The following is a 19,733-nucleotide window of genomic DNA, read 5'->3' on the forward strand; positions in this document are numbered from 1 at the left end:
AGGAATAGAATGGAAAAAGGGAAAATGTTTCTGAATTACGAATGTACAAAATAGAAAATCTGCTTTTATAAAAGAAATACTTTTAAGAAGTTAAGCTAGGGAGAAAAAAAAAAAGACTTCAGCCACATGGGAATGCAAGATCAAGATAAGCATTCAGAACGGGCACCTAAATGTCTTTGTGCGCTTGAAAAGGGACAGAAGAGGCAATAAAACAAGGTATAAAGAAAGAGAGGTTACCTTCTAATAGGTAAAGACATCTGCAATGTTGGGAAGAAAGGAATCCTAGAGTACAGACAGAAAAGTTATTCTTGGGCCTGGGGTAATGGCTCAGCAATTAAAGGCATTTGATTGCAAAGCCTGCTGGCATAGGTTTAATTCCTCAGTCACCCATTTAAAGCCAGATGCAAAACGCAGCACAAGTATCTGGTGTGTGTTTGCAGTGGTAAATATCCTGGCACGTATATATACACAAACATGTACATGCACATGTGCAAACACACACACACACACACACACACACAATTTTTTTTAAAAAGAAGAAACAAAGAAAAAGTATTCTGAACAGAAGCAGGAATACTATGGTCTCTAAGAGTAGAAAAGAAAGGATGGGTTAAAGCCGTGTGTGGTGGCACATGCCTGTAATTCTAGCACTTGGGAGGCAGAGGTTGGAGGACTGCTATGAATGAGTTCGAGGCCATCCTGAGTCTACATAGTGAATTACAGGTCAGCCTGAGCCAGAGTGAGACCCTGCCTTGATAAAGGAAGGAAGGAAGGAAGGAAAAGGAAGGAAGGAAGGAAAGAAGGAAGGAAGGAAGGAAGGAAGGAAGGAAGGAAGGAAGGAAGGAAGGAAGGAAGGAAGGGAGGAAGGAAGGAAGGAAAAAGAAGGAAGGAAGGGTTGAGGATGGGTTTAGATTTTTTTTTTTTTTGGTTTTTCGAGGTAGGGTCTCACTCTGGTCCAGGCTGACCTGGAATTAACTCTGTAGTCTCAGGGTGGCCTTGAACTCACGGCGATCCTCCTACCTCTGCCTCCCAAGTGCTGGGATTAAAGACGTGCGCCACCACACCCAGCAGGAATTTATTTTTAAAACATAGGAAACTAAAAGGTACGATACAAAAGAGACACTGTTTTCTTGGTGACATAAGAGAAACAATCTGATTTTTTTTAAAGGGGGTAAATTCTTGGAACTTAGTGGAGTATCTGGCATGGGGGAGGCAGGAGCTAGAATAGCTGCTGAAACAAACAGAAGTTGAAACTGATCAAAGCAGGTACTTGTCTAAGCCACTGTTAGTTACAGGAAACCACAAATTTGTGATAACAGTTCTCTTAGTTTCATGATTTTTCTAGCATGACTTGTATCATGACTAGGTCTAAAAACAAGGAGGGCAGACTGAAAATCTGGGAAGAAAAGCAAAATAGACATTATACAAAATGAGGTTAGAAAGGAATGGGGGGGAGGTATACTCAAAATTCAGGATACTGTAAATAAGCCACATGACAACCTACTTTTTTGGGATAATGGCAGCCATAGATTATTATTAGAAAAATTTTAGTGCCAGGGATGGGATACCTTCCAGTGAGTTGTTGGCCAGGGAGATCCCTGATACCCCCAAAACATTACAGGCTATTGCCAAGGTTCTTGGTTTCCCATCAGGATAAGACCCTATTGCTAAAGACTCCACATGCCTGGACTGCAAGGCCACCGAGAAATCAAACTGGAGCTAAGCTGAAAACCTTCTTCCAGTAGGCCAGCTGACAAAAAAAAAAAACTGGAAAAAGCTGTACTGCATATAGTCTTATGGTAGACAGAAGCCATCAATGGTGAAAACAGTAGACACTGCAAGCCTCAAGTTTTGCCAGCCAAGCCAAATGAGCCAATGGGTGCAATAGTGACATGTCTGTTACAGAGGAAACCAACTGCTTCCTAATTAGACTGGAGACCCACGCTGTAGGAGGGAATACATGTCTAGTACTGAAAACCTAATCAACCTATGGTAGGGGAGGTCATGAGCATTAGGGGAGGTCATAAGCATGAGGAGTATAATGTCTGCTCTTGCCTGGCTAAATGCATATATTATGCTCACCAAACTGCCTTGTAAGCACTTCACCATAGTGCTGAGAAGACATGACAAAGGAATGTTTAGCACTAAAACATCATTATCACACCTTCCAAGACTCAGGGTCCATTGCGGAAGATGTGGTGAAAAGAATGTAAGAGCTGAAGGAAGAGTAGGACTGCTTGTAATGCAAACGACCAGACAGAATTAGTCTTGATATCCAAGACCTCACTGTGCCTAGCACTATCCTCACAAGACCCTCATAATAGGAGGAAAAGATGATGACATCAAATTAAAAGAGAGACCAATGGAGAGAGGGAGGGGATATCATGGAAAACAGATTTATGAAGGGAAAGTAGGGGGGACACAGAAAATTATCATGGCTTATTATCTGTAAGTATGGGAAGGCGTCAATAAAAATGGGGAAAATGTAGTTAGAAAAGGAAAAAAGCAGCCGGGCGTGGTGGCGCACGCCTTTAATCCCAGCACTCGGGAGGCAGAGGTAGGAGGATCGCTGTGAGTTCGAGGCCACCCTGAGACTACATAGAGAATTCCAGGTCAGCCTGAGCTAAAGTGAGACCCTACCTCATAAAACCAAAAAAAAAAAAAAAAAAAAGAAAAGAAAAGGAAAAAAGCTAATAAATTAGAAAACGTGAAGGGATTAGAATGCTAATGATGACTGAAAATAAGATGAAAAATCATCCTACAATAAGATGATATGGTAGGATAACAAAGCTTAACATTTCTGAGCTAGAATAGTAAAGTCTAAAGCATAGTAATGGAAGTCAGCTGCTAAAGTGAGGTATAAGATGAAAATCGCAGTCAGATGTGGTTGTGTACTCCTTTAATCCCAGCACTCTGGAGGCCAATGTAGGAGGACTGCTATGAGTTCAAGGTTACCCTGAAATTGCATAGTGAATTACAGATTAGCCTGGTCTAGAGCAAGACCCTACCTTGAAAAAACAAGGAAATACATATATAATAATTAAAAATAAAAACAAAAAAAGAAGGGGAGAGGGAGAAAAAAGAAAAGAAAAAAATCCTAAAATTGAGGGGTAGAACTGGGATACATCTGCTGTAAAAAAGACTTAACACTTGAAAAGACACAAGCACCTTTAAATCAACTTACCCGCAATGACTCCATATACGATTTATGACAATCTATATGTAATGTGTGGCCACAGGTTTGTACATAAACACCGCCTTCCCAGCCAACTGATACTGCCAAAAGGCAAGAACTCTTTAGAGACAAAAGAGAAAAAGATAAAAGGTAAGTTTTAAAGAATTATGAGCATATTTAAATACATTCACACAAATCCTTTCACATTTTCACATCTGTATACTAATGTGGAGTTTGTAGCTTTGTGATACAAATTAATTTCTGACTAGACAGCCCTAAGGCAAGATTAAAATCAGAACATATGTATTAGCTAAAATAGCCCAAATACCTATTCTGCTTTTATTATTTTATCTTATTTTATTTGAGAATGAGAAAGTGCACACGCTAGAGCCTTTTGCCACTGCAAACAAACTCCAAATGTATGTGCCTGGACCAGCAGGCTTTGCAAGCAAGTGCCTTTCACTGCTGAGCCATCTTCCCAGCCCCCAAATAGCTATTCTCACAATGAAAAAAATATATATATGTGTGTGTGTGTGTGTGTGTGTGTGTATTATGAACAAGTATTTCTCCATAGTATAAATAAAAGCTTGACATTACAGTTCCATGTGAACTACACTGTTGTGATTATTTTATGTGCTCTGTGCAACATTTAACCTCTTCATATCTGACACTACCAATTTCTTCCTTGAAATGCCTACTTCCCTGTGGCTTTACAAAACACCAATCTCTCTCCACAGTTTTCTTACCTTGTTTTTCTTTCTGCCCCTTCAAGGTTTATATTCGTCAAGGTTCTATTCTTAGCTATACTTTCTTATCATTAAAACTACTCTTTCCAGGGTTGGAGAGGTGACTTAGCAGTTAAGGCACTTGCCTACAAAGCCAAAGAAGCTAGGTTCAATTCCCCAGTACCTACATAAGACAGATGCACAAGGTAGTGCATATGTCTAGAGTTCATTTGCAGTGGCTAGAGGCCCTGATGCACCCATTCTCTCTCTTTCTCATAAATAAATAAGTAAATAAATAAATAAAAATTTTTTAAAAACTGCTCTTTCCACAGACTTAGTAATTTCACCCATCCTGCAAGCCTGGGTGCTGTGTTGAGTATATATACTCATAAGTACATACATTTAGCGGACACCATTCTATCCAGTTCAACATCCCTCAGTTAACATAAAATTACTATGTCAAAACCCTGTCTTCCTCTCCCTGAATCTTTTCCTTCCTCTTAACCTACAAATTCCATAGCCAAGTCACCCACCACCAGAAAGCTAAGGATCAATATACAATATATGTCAGTTCTCACTTATCTTTACACCACAATATTAGTTTCTAAAACCCTCTCATTCTACAAACTTTTCAAAATCTCTGTTTTGAAATTTTCATCATCAAACCTCCGACAAATAGCATTTGGGACTGAACTTGGATTTGTCCTCCAGAAGCTATAGTTAATAGATGGAAAGATCAGAGCAATATAAGGCACAATGGCTAGTATGAGTGCTAATCTCATGATCAATTTGAGAGCTATCAAGTAAAAATGTTCTGGACTGAAGAGATGGCTTAGTGGTAAAGGCACTTGCCTGTGAAGCCTAATGACCAAGGTTCAATACTCCAGTACCCATGCACAAAGTTGTGCAAGCATTTGGAGTTCATTTCCAGTGGCTAGAGGCCCTACCATGCCTGTTCTCTCTCTTTCTCTCCACCTGCCTCTCTCCCTCTCTCTCTCAAATATATAAAATATTTTTAAAAGTTTTTATTTTATTTTTTTTTAGTAAGATGTTCTGTATGCTTAAAATTGACTGAGTAAGGGCTTGAGAAATGGTTTGGCTGTTAAGTGCACTTCCTGGGCAAGCATGAGGACCTGAGGCTGCCACAGTTCAGATCCCACTTAAAGAACTGGGTGTGGCCACATGCGCTGTATCCCCAGTATCACAGGAAAGCAGAGACCTTGAATCACTGGAACCCTGCAAGCTCCTTAATCAGCAAAGAGACAGGCTGAAGAGTGCTGGAGCAGGACACCTGAAGTTTCCCGCAGCCATAGGTGAGTCCCACCACCACAGGGGAGCATATGAAGTGCCACAGCACACCACACACACACACACACACACACACACACACACACACACACAACATGTATAAGCAAAAAAAAAAAAAAAAAAACCCTGAGTAATCATCTCAATTTATTTTTATCCTGAAGCAATTTATATATTATAATATATGATAACCAAGTGATCTTTGGAATAAAGTTCCAAAATGAAAAATAGATGAACACTGAAAATACTGACCAGTGCAAAAAGATGTCTTCTCAGCTAACTTAAAGATGTGCAGCAGCATAAATGATATACAGCATGTGAGCATACTTCTGCTGTTAAAAACAGAAAACAACCATAGGCCTGCTCATCTCTAGTTGACATTTTAGAGTTGCTTGAAATAGAAGCAGATTTTGGGCTAAATCAGATTAGAATAGTTGATATCAAATAAATAAACTGCTCTCTTTGACACTGTTTATTTGTTTGTTTGGTTGAGTTTTCAGCTGAGTCAGGATCTCATGTAGCCCAAACTGGCATCAATCTCATTATTCAGTAGAGGATGACCTTGAATTCCTGATCCTCCTCCCTCCATCTTCCTTGTGTAGAGATTACAGGCATGTGCCAGCACACCTGGTCAGTACTGGGCTTCTAAAACAATAAAGTCAGGCATGGGGATGCATTTCTTTAATCCCAGCACTCAAGAGGCAGAGGTAGGACAACCACTATGAGTTTGGGGCCAGCATGGGACTACAGAGTGAGTTCCAGGTCAGCTTGAGCTAGAGTGAGACCGTGCTTCAAAAAAAGATAAAAATAAAAAGAAACTCAGGTGTGGTGGCGCGTGCCTTTAATCCTAGCATTTGGGAGGCAGAGGCAGGAGAATCACTGTGAGTTCAAGGCCACCCTGAGACTACAAAGTAAATTCCAGGTCAGCCTGGGTTAGAGCGAGAACCTACCTTGAAAAACCATGAATAAATAAATGCATAAATAAATAAAAATAAAGGAAGGAAAGCCTACTGAATACTCCATTCCAGCATCACAAATGATACACAACAATTTCATACTTAAAAAAAATATTTTATTTATTATTTATTTCCAAAGAGAGGAGGAGTAGAGAGAAAATGGATTCAACACTTTGTACATCTGACTTTACGTGGGTACAAGGGAAGCAAACTTGGCTGCCAGGCTTATACACTTTTTGTTCCAGTGCTAAATATCAAACCCATGTGCTCAGACATTGCAGAAAGACAAGTCTACCTCTGAGACATCCCCAGCCTAATATAGTTATTTAAGCCTATTTCTCTTTACATTTTAAAAGTATCATAATAAGTTTCTACATAGTACCTTTACATGAAAGGAAAAATCTAGATAAAACATTTATACCTGAACTAAAAGATTTTATAATTAATGCCAATTATTCCATTGAGCTAAAATGTATGTATTTCACAATAAACAACATTTAAAACATTTATTGGGGATAGGGAGAGGCTCAGCAGCTAAGAGCACTTGACACTTAAGCATAAGGGTCTGGGAGGTCTTGAGACCTCCTGAGTTTGATTCCCCAGAAACCCACTCAAAAGCTGGATGTGTGCTAGAGAGAGGGCTTGGCACTTTCCTGCAAACCCTAAGGATGCAGGTTTGATTCTTCAGTACCCAGTAAGCCAGATGCACAAGGTGGCACACACATCTGGAATTTGTTTGCAGTGGCTAGAGGCCCTGGCATGCCAATCCCCCCCCCCACTCTATCTACCACCTTCTCTAGCTCTCTTTTTCTTAAATAAATAAATTAACTTAAAAAAAATTAAAAGCTGGGTATGACCATGGACATCTATAACCCCAGTCCATGGTGGACAGAGACCAGAGAATGACGGGCTTGCTGATCCAAAATGACAGGCTGGTTTGAGGAAGAGACCATATCTCAAAGAAGTATGAGAATGAAGGCTAGAAGAATGGCTCAGCAGTTAAGAGGTTTGCCTATAAAAGGACCCAGGTTCAATTCCCCAGGACCCACATAAGCCAGATGCACAAGGTGATGCATGCTTCTGGACTTTGTTTGCAGTGGTTGAAGACCCTGGCACCCACATTCTTTCTTTGTCTCTATCTGCCTCTTTCTCTTTCCCTCTCAAGTAAATAAAAATAATAAAAACATTTTTTAAAAGAAGTATAAGTAGAGAATGAGCAATAAAGAAGGGCATCCAAAGTTCTCCTTTAGTCTGAACATACACATGCAAGGCATGCACACATCTGCACACACACAGTCATATGACACACATTAATGTGCCACACTACACACATGTCAAAATAAATAAAACAAGTATCACATTTATTTCGTGAAATTTTTATTTATTAACAGATTTCATTTTATTACTATCCAAATATTAATTCTATTCTAATAAACTTTCAGGTTTGAAATCAGACAGACATAGTAAAAAGAAAAATCTATGGAAAATGAAATTCTGGAGGACAATCACCACCAGTCTTACACTCAAAAACTATTCAAAGGCCAAGAACATTGGTCTATGGTACAATGCTACCTACCATCCAGGAGGTACCAGGGTCAATTCCTAGCAACACCCCCCAAAAAAATCTATTCAATAATAAAATAAAAAGTACTTACATCCTTAAAATAACGCTGTAATAATGAAAGCCTCACATCATGAACAGCTGCACATGTGTCCCAAGGGTAGATCTGCTCCTCTTCAGTGATTGGCAACTTTTTTGGTTCAACATTGTCACGGCACTGTCCCAAAACTACATTAACAACAGAGACAAAAGTTTATTAAATAACTAGCACCTAAATTTGATTTACCATAATATGCCAGGTTACTTTTCACAAATGGTATTGTATTTCCCACTACTAAAATATTTTAACAACTGTTAAAAAGAGAATGGCACTTTAATTTTCTTTTGTACCATAAATAAGGCTCAAAATAAGCCAATATTTACTTTAAAAATAATAATGAAAGCTGGATATGGTGGCACACATCTTTAATCCCAGCACTCAGGAGGCAGAGATAGGAGGATCACCATGAGTTTGAGGACAGCCTGGGACTATAGGGTGAGTTCCAGGTCAGCCTGGACTAGAATGAGACCTTACCTCGAAACCTACCCCCCAAAATAATAATAATAATGAAATGTAAGTATGGATGCAGGGTGGATTAATCACTAGATGATTTCCTAAATCTGTCCACTAAAAAAGCCTAGATACCATGACTCTCCTATATCAATACCCTTATTTTTAAATATGCTCTTTTTCTGTTAGAAAAAGGAAGCAGAAATCCTTAGACAAAGAGGTGTATCCAAGGTTAAAGAAAAGTACAGGGCAAGCCTGCAGTTGTGTGTGAGAAAAAGAAGTGTTCAAACACAGGGGTCTGAGGAAGTTCAGATAGGACAAATGTGAGAAAAATTGAGTATCGAAAATAATAATGGTGGCTTCAAATGTCATATTCATTAACTTAGTTAAGAAACACCAAATAATGCCGAGTGTTGTGAAATGTGCCTTTAATTCCTGCACTCAGGAGGCAGAGGTAGGAGGAACGCTGTAAGTTCAAGGCCACCCTGAGACTACATAGTGAATTCCAGATCAGCCGGGGCTAGCGTGAGACTCTCTCTACCTGGAAACAACAACAAAAAAGAACACCAAATAGAGGATAGATGTAAAGTGGGTAAAGTCTCAATACACCGTCTTGTGTAGATTACCTGATACCTTAATCAAGTTATTAAACTGATCATCGTCACCTAGAGTATCTCAGAAGGAACATATACAATATCTCAGAAGGAACATATCCAAAATATGTAGTAAGAAAATAAATATACAAATTCATATGCTCAGACAATCTATGGAATAAGCAATGGACAAAGAGCTTTACACTGTTCTAAATTAAAACAGAAAGAAGAAATGATAATTAAAAAGTAATATATGAGCTTTTATTGGATTTGAATCAAGAGAAGAAATATCTGCAATAAAGTGGTCACAGTATTCATGAGCTCACAGTGGCTGATTCTACCTTACACAAAACGTGCATTACAGGTAGGGGGAAAATAACATCAAAATAGAAGAGAAGGGCTGGAGAGATTGCTTAGTGGTTAAGGCGTTTGCCTGCAAAGCCAAAAGACCCAGGTTTGATTCCCCAGGACCCATGTAAGCCAGATGCACAAGGTGGTGCATGCATCTGTAGTTCGTTTGCAGTGGCTGCAGGCCCTGATATGCCCATTCATTCTCTCTCTCTCTCTCTCTCTCTCTCTCTCTCTCTCTCTCTCTCTCCCCCTCCCTCCCTCCTTCTCTCTCAAATACATAAATAAAAATAAAATATTTTTCAAAATAGAAGAGAGGCCAGGTATGGTGGTATATGCCTTTAATCCCAGCACTTGGAAGGCAGAGGTAGGAGGATTGTTGTGAGTTCGAGGCCAGCCTAGAACTACAGAGTGAGTTCCAGGTCATCCTGGGCTAAAATGAAACTATCTTGGAAAAAAAAGAGAGAGAAAAGCCAGGTGTGGTGGTGCACTACTTTAATCCTAGCACTTGGGAGGCAGAGGTAGGAGGACTGCTATGAGTTCGAGGCCACCCTGAAACTACATAGTGAATTCCCAGTCAGCCTGGACCAGAGTGAGGCCCTACCTTGAACCCCCCCCCAACAAAAAGAGAGAGAGAGAGAGAGAGAGAGAGAGAGAGAGAGAGAGAAGCTGAGTGTGGTGGTACATGCCTTTAATCCCAGCACTTGCTCTGTCTGCCTCTTTGTCCCTCTCTCTCAAATAAATAAAATATTTAATAATAATAATAATAATAATCATCTAAATAAAAATGGTATTTGGGCTAGAGAGATGGCTCAGCAATTAAAGCACTTGCTTGCAAAACTTAATGAATTCAACTCCCCAGTACCCATGTAAAGCCAAATGCACAAAGTAGTGCATACATCTGGAGTTGCAGCTGGGGTCCCTGGCATGCCCATTTTCTTTCTCTTTCTCTCTCTCTACGCAAATAAATAAAATATTTTTAAATGATATATTAAAAGCTTAAATAAGCACAGGAAGAGCTACTTTTAAGAAAAGAAAAATGGGTACATCACTGAAGGCTTGGCATTTGGAGCAATTTATAGTAGTCACTGCAGAAATAAAACAGAACTAGGTGAATGCTAACAGCTCAGTCATAATGAACATGAAGTATAATCTTCTCACATACTTCTGGATTTGATATCCTAGGACATGTTGAGAATTTTTTATTTCTTGGGCTGTGGTATAAAGATAATGCTAATCTGATATACTAGTTTAGAAACTGTTTCTTTTTCTTTATTTTCTGGGTGAGTTTGAGGATTTACTATTAATTCGTTAAATACTGATAGAATTCACAGTGAAGCCATTCAATCCTGCAATTTTGTTTGTTTTATTTTTGCTAACTCAACAGTAAATACAATAGTAATTTCTTTTCTTCAGTGAGTTTTGGTAGTCTGTGTGTTTTTGAGAAATCATTTCTTTCATCTAGGTCATCTATTATTATTTTGTTGTTGTTGTTTGTTTGTTTTTCAAGGTAAGGTCTCACTCCAGCTCACTATGTAGTCTCAAGGTGGCCTCAAACTCAAGGCAAACCTCTTACCTCTGCCTCCCAAGTGCTAGGATTAAAGGCATGCGCCACCATGCCTGGCGAGATCTTTTTTTAAATAAAAGCATTTATGGCTATCAACTTCCCTGGATTTGTTCCAGTATGTTTCTTTTTAATATTTTTATTTATTTATTTATTTAAGACAGAAAAAGGCAGAGAAAGAGAGAGAATAGGAACATCAGGGCCTCCAGCTGTTACAAACAAATTCCAGATGCATGTGTCACCTTGTGCAGCTGGCTTACATGGGTCCTGGGGAATTGAACTTGGGTTCTATGGCTTTGCAGGCAAGGGCCTTAACTGCTAAGCCATTTCTCCAACCCATGTTTTATTCTAATTGATCTTAAAATACTTTATAATTTCACAAGTATGTTGTTTCATTTCCACATTACTTGTAAATTTTCCTTCCATTATTGAACTTTGTTTGTTTCATTCCATTGTGGTCAAAGAAGATTCTTTGGTTGATTTTAAGCTTTTAAATTTTATTGGCACTTGTTTTTTTGATCTAACCTATGGTCTATTTGGGAAAATGTTCTGTGTACTTGAGAAAACTGTGTAAGCTGCTTTTATTCACTGTTCATAAAAATCTCTTTTGAGGCCAAGAGTGGTGGCACAGGCCTTTAAACCCAGCATTCAAGAGGCAGAGGTAAGAAGATTGCTGTGAGTTTGAGGCCAGCCTGCAACTACAGAGGGAGTGCCAAATCAGCCTGGGTTCAATTGAGACCCTATCTCAGAAAAACCAAAACAAGAAATAAATAAATAAATCTATTTTGAGTCTAATTGCTTTACAGTGCTGCTCAAATGTATTCCTTTGCATCTTCTATTTATTTTACCTATTGAAATTTGCAACTATTACTGTAGAACTATGTACTTTTCTCCTTTAGTTCTGTTAATGATTATTTCATATAATTGGGAGTTTCTGGGTGGAGTAACATATTTCTCAACATTTAATGTCCTTTGTGTTTAACACAACCTTAATCGATTTGTCTCATATTGGTATAGTTACTTTAGCCAACTTGTTTTTTTTTTTTTTTTTTTCGAGGTAGGGTCTCACTCTAGCCCAGGCTGACCTGGAACTCACTATGTAGTCTCAGGGCAGCCTTGAACTCACGGTTATTCTCCCACTTCTTCCTCCCTAGTGCTGGGATTAAAGGCATGAGCCACCACGCCCGGCTTAGCCTACTTTTAATTACTATCACATGGACTATCATTTTATCTTATCACATTTTTGGTTTTTTTGTTTTGTCTTGGAGGATTTGGGTGCTGTGCTTTGTTCTGTTTTGTTTCTTGAGACAAGGTCTCATGTAACCTCAAACTCACTATGTAGCTGACCATGGCCTTCAATTTCTGATCCTCCTGACTTCATACCTTGCAAGTGCTAGGATTACATGGTATGCCACCATGCTGAAGTCATGTGATCCTGGAGATGGAACCCAGAGCTTCATCCATGCTGGGCAAGTACTCAATCAACTACATCTCCAGACTTTCACTTTTAATCTACTAATACCTTTAGATGTAAGGTGATTATCTAGCCAGGCATGGTGGTGCACATATTTAACAGCAGCACTCAGGAGGCTGAGGTAGGAGAATGGCTCTGAGTTTGAGGCCAGTATAGGGCTACACAGTGAGTTCCAGGTCAACCTGAGTAGAGTTAGACTCTACCTCAAGAATGAACGAATGAAGAGAATATCTTATACATAGACATAGAATGATCAAATTTTTTACTCTATTCTGTCAGTCTCTACCTTTTAACTAGACAAGACATAGTATTTTGAGCAATCACTAATAAGGAAGGACATAATTTGGTAGCTTTGCTATATGTTTTTTATGTGTGCCTTAACACATTTAATTATATATTACTGCCTTCTAGTGCATCACTTTAATTTCCTTCTCATTTCTGTTATTGGAATTAGTTTTCTTACTGGACTGGGAGGGAAATGTTTGTTTTAGTGTTTATCCTAGGGGATGCAATTAATATCATCACTTTGTGACTAACAATCAAGTTTGAATTGCTACCTATTTAGTTTTAATAACATACAAAACCTCTGCTCCTTTACTGTTCTAATCCAAATCATCCCCTTTAGATTTTTATCTGAACACCTGCATTCTTCTACATAAAAGAACATTGATATGTGGTTTAAAAATCAAGACATGTAGTTCTTTCCAGATTTAATTTCTTCATATAAACACCAGTTGAAAAATAATCCATAGGACTACAATGTATGTCACTATTTCAAAATACTTCAGAATGGGAGGATGGACATTATTCAAATAAACAGACTTAAGAAGCTTCTATGCTGGGTGTGGTGGTGCAAGCCTTTAATCCCAGCACTCAGGAGGCAGAGGTAGAAGGATCGCCATGAGTTTGAGGCCACCCTGAGACTACATAGGGAATTCCAGGTCAGCCTGGGCTAGAGTGAGACCCTACCTCAAAAAAGAACACCCCCCCCAAAAAAGATGCTTCTATATTGCTGAAGACTCCACATACTTGGGCTGCAAGGCCACTGAGAAATCCTGCTGGAACTGAGCTGATAACCTCCTCCATGTAGACAAGGTAACAGAAAACTGGAAGAAGCCATTCTACATGCAGTTCAATGGGAGAAAGAGAAATCACCAGTGAAGATACTCAACAGTGGGCAATGCAAGCTTTATAATTGGCCAGCCAGCCCAAATGAGCCAACGGGTGCAATACTGGCATGTCTGTCATGGTGGAAACCAACTGCCCTCTAATTGGACTGGAGGCCTGCTCTAAGGAAGGGAATATATCCCTAATACCAAAAACTTAAAACAGGGGTATAGTTATGAGCCCTAGGGGTATAACATCTGCTGATGATAAGTGTATATACTATGCTTATCAAACTGCCCAATAAGCACTTCTCTTAATATTCATACCCTTATATTAATGCTACTCTCACTTTGGGTAGAGAATCTTCTCTTTTCAGATGGCAGTGACCTTAGGACAACTCAGAAGGTATCATGGTGCTGGAAAGAAGTAACTAGAGTACTGAGTAACATCTCAATCACACCTTCCAAAGCTCAGGAAGAGGTGGCAAAAGAATGTAAGAGCCAAAGGAAGGGTTGGACTCCTTACAACGTGTTCCCTCCAGACAAAAAATTGGCCTCAATATCCATGACCTCACAGTGCCTGACACCACCTACACAAGACCATCATAAGGGGAGGGAAGGATCATGGCATCCAAATAGAGGAGAGACTGATTGAGATGGGGAGGGGATATGATGGAGAATGGAATTTCAAAGGGGAAAGCAGGGGGAGGGAGGGAATTACCACGGGATATTTTTTGTAATCATGGAAAATGTTTAATAAAATTGAGGGGGAAAAAAACCTGATAACTCAGGCTGGAGAGATGGGTTAGCTGTAAGGCATTTGCCTGTGGAGCCTAAGGACCCAGGTTTGTTCCCCAGGACCCACATTAGCCAGATGCACAAGAGGTGCGTGCTTCTAGAGGCCCTAGCGCAGCCATTCTCTCTCTCTCTCTCTGTTTCTCTTCTCTGTCAAATAAATAAATTAAATTTTTTAAAAAAGGAAGCTTCTAGACTTTAGAACAATTAAATTGCCAAGAAAACTGAACTCCATCACCTAGCTCTACACACTTTAGGGGGAAGGGAAATGTTGTGTAATAGATAATTTCTCTGCTGAAGCTTTATTCTAATACTCATGCCCAAGACAGTAATATAAAAACCAAGAAAATAATCTTTGTAGGGCTGGGGAGATGGCTAAGTAGTTAAAAGGGCTTGCTTGCAAAGCCTGCCATCCCAGGTGCAATTCTCCAGCACCCACCAAAAGCTGATGCAAAGTGACAGATATATCTGTTATTCCACTGTATCTATGATAATGGGATGCCAATACTAATGAGGCAGGAGAATCTGAAGCCCATAGGCCAGCTAATCTGATAATCGTTTGCAGTCTGGCAGTACAGTTGCACTGGCAAGACAGCCTGTCACAAAGAAAGTAGAACCTGTACAGACACCTCGAAGCTGTCCTCTGATCTCCACACATTCAACCTGGCATGCACACCCAAAAGCAAATAGAAATTTAAGAAGCAGAATCTTTGCAAGCCAAGAAAATGGCTCAGTTTGGATCCTCACAACCTACAAAAAGCCAGGCACTATAGTATATGTCTATAATCCCAGAACATCTATGGCAAGACGGAGGCAGAGACAAAGCTCATGGATCTTGGAATGCAGCAACAACCAAGAAAAGACAGTGCCTCAAACAAGGTGAGGACTGACACTGAGGTTGTTCTGAAAAAACCTCCAACAGCCAAAACAACTTTGAACAACAAAAATAAGGCTGGCCGTATCACCATACCCATTTTTTTTTTTTAACAAACCCATAGTAACAAAAACAGCATGGTACTGGCACAAAGACAGACACGTAGATCAATGGAGCAGAATAGAGGCCCCATAGATGTTAATTCAGGCAGCTACAACCGTCTGATTTTTGACAAAAACGCCAAAAGTTCATTGGAGAAAAAGACATCCTCTTCAACAAGTGGTGCTGGAAAAACTGGGTATCTATATGTAGAAGGATGAAAATAGACCCTTGTCTCTCTCCATGCAAAAGAATCAAGTCCAAATGGATAGGGGACCTTAATATCAGACCTGAAACTCTGAAACTGCTAGAGGAAAAAGTAGGGGAAACTCTTCAACATATTGCCGTAGGCAATCCCTTTCTGAATATAACCTCAGTTGCTCAGGAAATTAAACTACTAATCAACCACTGAGGTTGTTCTCAGATTTCCACATGAGCATCATGGCATGTGTGAGCCCACATGTTCCACACACATACAAATTTTTACAAAAAGAGTATTTGCTACTTGGATTTAAGTCAATCTTTGCTCTAAGCATTTAGTTATAACAAAAAGATGTAACTTCATCTAATATAGATATTTAGCCATATATTAAGGGTACCTTCATCAAAAACTTTCCTACTGAAGAGAGCCAGTCCCCAGACAGCCCATGTAGTGCTGACTAGACCAACAATGGTGTAAGCAAGCAGGAGTCTAAGCTGCTCAGAAGCAACCAGCCTGACAAGTATACACTAATGCAATGGTAACCAGTGGCTTTATGATTGGCCAAGAGATTTGCTCAGTGGAAAGAAATCCAGATCTGGAATTGGGAACCAGGTCTGATTCCTATGGAGACAAAGATTATGCTCTCCAATGTCAAACTCTCACTGGTCTTTGGCTAAAGGAGGGGCTACAGCCATCAAAATCTCCCTAAATTAACAATGCTTATCCAATTTAACCTATGCTGACTTTACCTTCTATTAGAGTATCTGTTTTTCTTTTTCAGAATGTAGCAAGACCTTAGGAGATCAACCACACCTCACTCTTTAGCCAAGTCCCAGATGAAACCACAGCGTAACTGGGGAGATGAGTAAGAGTGCCACTTTCAAGGTAAACCTGACTATCAGCACCAGGGCAAAGGAGACAGACCCTAAGGACTCTCAATACTTACCAAAGCAGAGATCTAGAGGCTCCTAAGAGCTGAAGTAGACTTAAAACTCATCCACCAAGGCTCAGGGAATTTTGCAGAAGAGGAGGCAGAAAGATTGTAAGAGCCACAGGTTGGGGCATTGTGCCCAGGAGGCATGCCTCCCCCAATAAGACCCACAATGCATAGCCCACAATCCCAAGGGGAATCCCAGCCACCCCAATGAGGACAGCCCCCAGTGAAATGGGGCGAAGAAGAGGGAAAAGATGGTACCAACACATGATATAACCATACAATGTATGCTTTTTTTTAAATTTTAAAATTTTTATTAACATTTTCCATGATTATAAAAAAAATCCCATGTTAATTCCCTCCCTCCCCACCCCCACACTTTCCCCTTTGAAATTCCATTCTCCATCATATTACCTCCCCATTACAATCATTGTACTTACATATATACAATATCAACCTATTAAGTATCTGGGCATGGTGCCCAGAGGCATGCCTCCCCCAATAAGTCCCACAATGCATAGCCCACAATCCCAAGGGGAATCCCAGCCACCCCAATGAGGAGAGCCCCCAGTGAAATGGGGCGAAGAAGAGGGAAAAGATGGCACCAACACATGATATAACCATACAACGTATGCTCTTAATAAAAATTTTAAAAATCCTACTTAAAATCTACTCCGACCTTACCTGATGATGCTTGTAACAGTACAACCAATCCTGTAGGTCGGTCTTCAGAGGAAGGGCCACTCTGTCCACAAATAACACAGTCATAAACAGCCTCAGAAACTGGTGGCTCTGCTGTGGTGATCTCCATAGGTATGTCATTTTCAGGAGAATCTGGGGAGATGGGAGAAACTTATAACTCTTAAAAGACTCTTTCAAATAAATTGCAAAAAAAAATCTATTTCAAATAATTTTGCCCTTAAATAGCAATAAAGTACACAATATTATTCAAACTGTTCAAGTTAAATTTTACTCAATAAAGGTTAGACAAAAGCTGGGTGTGGTGGTACACAACTTTAATCCCAGCACTTGAGAGGCAGAGGTAGAAGGATTGCCCTGAGTTCAAGGCCATTCCAAGACTACATAGGGAATTCCAGGTCAGCCTGGGCTTGAGTGAGACCCTGCCTCAAAAAAACAAAACAAAACAAAACAAACAAACAGAAAAAAAAAAACAGCAAGAGTTAAACAAAAAAGGTAAAGTACAGATACAAAGACATTAAATAATCTATGGCTAAATATACTTGTGATGTTACACCAGTAAGAACTGACACAATAAACACAGAAGCAAAAATAGTTTTATCAGAAAAAAAACTTTAACATAACAGTTTAAGGAAAGAAGGAGAAGGCTGTTTAATTTACTCTGCGGCACTGCTGTAGTTTGAATGTCAAATGTCCCCAGCTGGTGGCACTGTGTGGAAGGTTGTAGAAGCACTAGGCGGTGTAGAAACATTGCTACAGTAAGTGGGTCAAGGGGGCAGGCCTTGTGGTTTTATAACGAGGCCCACTTCCTGTTCATCCTTTGCTTCCTGACTGTGGCAATGTGACCAGTGGTCTCCTGCTCCTTCTCTGCCATGATGGAATGTGTCCCTCCAAGCTGCAAGTCTGAATAAACCCTTTCCTTCCTTCCTTAAGTTGTTTCTGGTCAGGTATTTTGTCTTGGCAACAAGTAATAAACATAAGAACCCCCTCAAAAAGGAAATTTACCGGGCTGGAGAGATGGCTTAGCAGTTAAGCGCTTGCCTGTGAAGCCTAAGGACCCCGGTTCGAGGCTCGGCTCCCCAGGTCCCACGTTAGCCAGATGCACAAGAGGGCGCACGCGTCTGGAGTTCGTTTGCAGAGGCTGGAAGCCCTGGCGCGCCCATTCTCTCTCTCTCCCTCTATCTGTCTTTCTCTCTGTGTCTGTCACTCTCAAATAAATAAATAAAAAATTTAAAAAAAAATTTAAAAAAAAAAAAAAAGGAAATTTACCACAAGATGGCAGCTAATAAGGAAAAAAAAAAAAAGGTAACATATAAATATATACTAGAGGATAAGAGGAAAAGAGGGTTGGAGCGGTGACTCAGTAGTTAAGGCGCTTGCTTTCAGGGCCTAATGACCTGAGTTTGATCCTCCAGTACCCACGTAAAGCTAGATGCACAAAGTAATGTATGCATCTGGACTTAGTATGCAGTGGCTGGGGCCCTGTCACACCCATTCTCTCTGTCTCTCTTCTCTCTTATCTGTCTCTGCTTGCAGATAAATAAATAAGACTGCTTCCTTACTCTCAATTTTAGTGATACCTCAGAAATAATAGTTACCAATATGCTCATATGTGGAAATAATTACAGATCGCCTTATTACGTATTAATAAAGCAAAAATAGTGTCCAGCAGTAAAATATCTCACATCCTCCAAGGCTCAGGATCCATTGTGGAAGAAGTGGTGGAAAGAATTTAAGGGCCAAAGGAAGAGTACCACTCCTTACATACAACTGTCCAGACAAAATTTGGCCTCAATATACAAGACCTTGCAGTGCCTAGCAATACCTATAAAAGACCCTCATAATAGGAGAAAGAGATTATGACATCAAATTAAAAGAGAGACTAATGGAGAGAGGAAGGGGCTATGACAGAGAGTAGAGTTATGAAGGGAAATGTGGGGAAGGGGAGGGAAATACTATGGTTTCTTGTCTCTAAGTATAGAAGTTGTCAATGAAAAATATATATTAAAAAACAATAAAATAATTTAAAACTTAAAAAAAATAAAAATAAAAGTAATATTATAAAATGACAATAATCTTCTGGTGATATGACATTAGCACCAAGAAATAAAATATGAGGATAACCATAATTTCTAAATAAAAACTTAAATTCGTAAGTGTCAGTTAGGCTACCCATAGTAAAAAAGAGATGGAGGAAACTAGAAGACCAGGGAAGCAGAAGTGTTCAGTAAGATGTTTAAATAAGTGAAGGTATAGCCAGGCATGTTGACGCATGCCTTTAATGGCAGCACTTAGGAGAGAGAGAGGTAGGAGGATCACTGAGTTCAAGGCTACCCTGAGACTACATAGTGAATTCCAGATCAACCTGGGATAGAGTGAGACCCTACCTCAAAAAAAAAAAAAAAAAAAACGGTGAAGGTATACTCTTGTATGTAAAATTATATGTAGTTTTGATATTTTTTTGTAAATTTTTATGAGAGAGAGAAAGTGTGCGTGCGAGAGAAGTGGCACAGCAGGGCCTCAAGCCACTGAAATCAAACCGTAGACACATGCACCACCTTATGCACATGTGTGATGTTGCGCGCTTGTGTCACCACGTGCATCTGGTTTACGTGGGTCCTGGAGAGTCAAACATGGGTCTTTAGGCTTCACAGGCAATTACCTTAACCGCTAAGCCATCTCTCCAGGCCAAGTTTTGATATTTTTAACGAAGACTCACAGATAAACATAGCTCATATTTCATTGGAGTAACTAAGAAACTGGAGAAATGGCT

The 19,733-nt window shown here is 39.7% G+C and overlaps 1 protein-coding gene across 1 annotated transcript in view; it reads right to left on the reverse strand.

Moving 5' to 3' along the window:
* Ubr3 (ubiquitin protein ligase E3 component n-recognin 3) overlaps positions 1–19,733 on the reverse strand; it is a gene marked incomplete at its 5' end in the record, with an annotated part of 256,366 nt that overhangs the window by 46,053 nt on the left and 190,580 nt on the right. Inside the window, 3 exon segments of the mRNA XM_045148373.1 lie at positions 3,185–3,295; positions 7,817–7,950; positions 16,946–17,095. Coding sequence (XP_045004308.1) covers positions 3,185–3,295; positions 7,817–7,950; positions 16,946–17,095 — 395 coding nt within the window.

The sequence above is a fragment of the Jaculus jaculus genome, chromosome 4 (assembly GCF_020740685.1).
Source record: "Jaculus jaculus isolate mJacJac1 chromosome 4, mJacJac1.mat.Y.cur, whole genome shotgun sequence".
NCBI classification, from domain to species: domain Eukaryota; kingdom Metazoa; phylum Chordata; class Mammalia; order Rodentia; family Dipodidae; genus Jaculus; species Jaculus jaculus.